This window comes from Penaeus monodon, chromosome 27 (genome assembly GCF_015228065.2).
Source record: "Penaeus monodon isolate SGIC_2016 chromosome 27, NSTDA_Pmon_1, whole genome shotgun sequence".
In the NCBI taxonomy this organism is placed as follows: Eukaryota; Metazoa; Arthropoda; class Malacostraca; order Decapoda; family Penaeidae; genus Penaeus; species Penaeus monodon.
The window spans coordinates 37,156,461-37,157,859 of record NC_051412.1 but is presented as its reverse complement, the minus strand read 5'-3'; the positions used below and the strand labels follow the sequence as shown (position 1 = coordinate 37,157,859).

The following is a 1,399-nucleotide window of genomic DNA, read 5'->3' as shown; positions in this document are numbered from 1 at the left end:
TCCTCGCGGTGGTCGTGGTGGCTTCAGAGGACAAGGACCCCGAGGAAACTTCAGAGGCCGTGGGGGTGGATACCAAGGCCAGCGTCCTCCCTACCAACAGCAGCATCAACAGCAGTGAGGCAAATTGGTGATGATTTAGCTGTGACTGTGATGACAAGTGGGGCTACCATGTGTACTAAAACGCTAGAGGTGTTGCACTACGTTGCACAACGTACTGACTTTGCACTGCCTGTGATAAAGGGTAGTGCTTTAACGTGTAAACAGTTATTGGAGAGACAGTACAGGGCATTCTTTACGGGACAATGTAGTGTGATGCATCAATTAAAGTGAAAAATTTGCCAAAAAAGAGAAGGAAAACAAGAAAACTGTGAGTTCTTTGAACTCATAAAAAAAAAAAAAACTTCATTTCACTCTAAACTATTCCATGACTTGTAAGGTTATACAAAACAATACAAAAAAAAGTTTTTTTTTCTATATAATTTTTATGGAAGCACATTATTCCTGGAGTGTGGGGGAGGGGTGGAGGGTGCCTGAATGCTCCCCCCTCTTCCAGGTGGGTATTTGAACCACTTCTTCACTCTTCCACTTTCAGACTGTCAAAGCTTCCAATACATTATCATTTACTGCACCCTTAGAGTTTCTATTACCCTTGAGAATTGAAACATAAAATAATTGTGTGGCAAATTCCAATGTATCCATACAATTGGCTGTTAAAAAATGAGAAAAAAAAAAGCAACAAACAAGATCACATTCTGCAGTGCTTAAACAACCATTGGTATTCAGACTTGATAATAAAAGGGATAAATGCAATAGTCAGTGCTGCTAGTGAATGTTAAGTAAAGTAAGAGATCGCAAAGCTACTGAACTGTTTTTTAGCCACGAGCAAAACTGAAATATGTAAGACAGGCAGGAAACAGCTGTTCGGTAATTTTTCTTACAAATTTCAATTGTTAAATGTACTTTGCAACCCAAATATCTACCTGCATGAGAGTAGGAAGTTATGATTATTCGCTTTTCAACTTTATTCATATTCTGTGGTCAGTAACATTGTGCAACTTTCAGTGCTTTGGATGTTATATATAGGTTCTTAAAAGGCTCTGAAAAAGCTACAATAGAAATTACACAGATTTTTTTATGGTAGTTATTTTCTTTCCCTCTGCCATGGAATTGTCCGAGCAGTGTACACAGATTTTTTCCCATTGTAACTGAGTTTGGGGGTGGATTAGTGACAAAAAACAATAGAATTCATTGTACAGGTGCATTATCTAGGATTTTTAAAGCATTTTGCAAGGACTGAACATAAGCAATTTATAGAAATTGAAACTCAAACCTTGAGCTCTGCTTTTTTTTTATCATATATTTAAACCTTATACTGAGAAAAGAAAAATTCGCTACTGTA

The 1,399-nt window shown here is 37.4% G+C and overlaps 1 protein-coding gene across 1 annotated transcript in view; it reads left to right on the top strand.

The window, feature by feature from the left end:
- LOC119590829 (caprin-1-like) overlaps positions 1–718 on the top strand; it is a gene marked incomplete in the record, with an annotated part of 12,763 nt that extends 12,045 nt beyond the window's left edge. The window contains 1 exon segment of the mRNA XM_037939585.1: positions 1–718. Coding sequence (XP_037795513.1) covers positions 1–118 — 118 coding nt within the window.
- Positions 719–1,399: the final 681 nt, after the last annotated feature.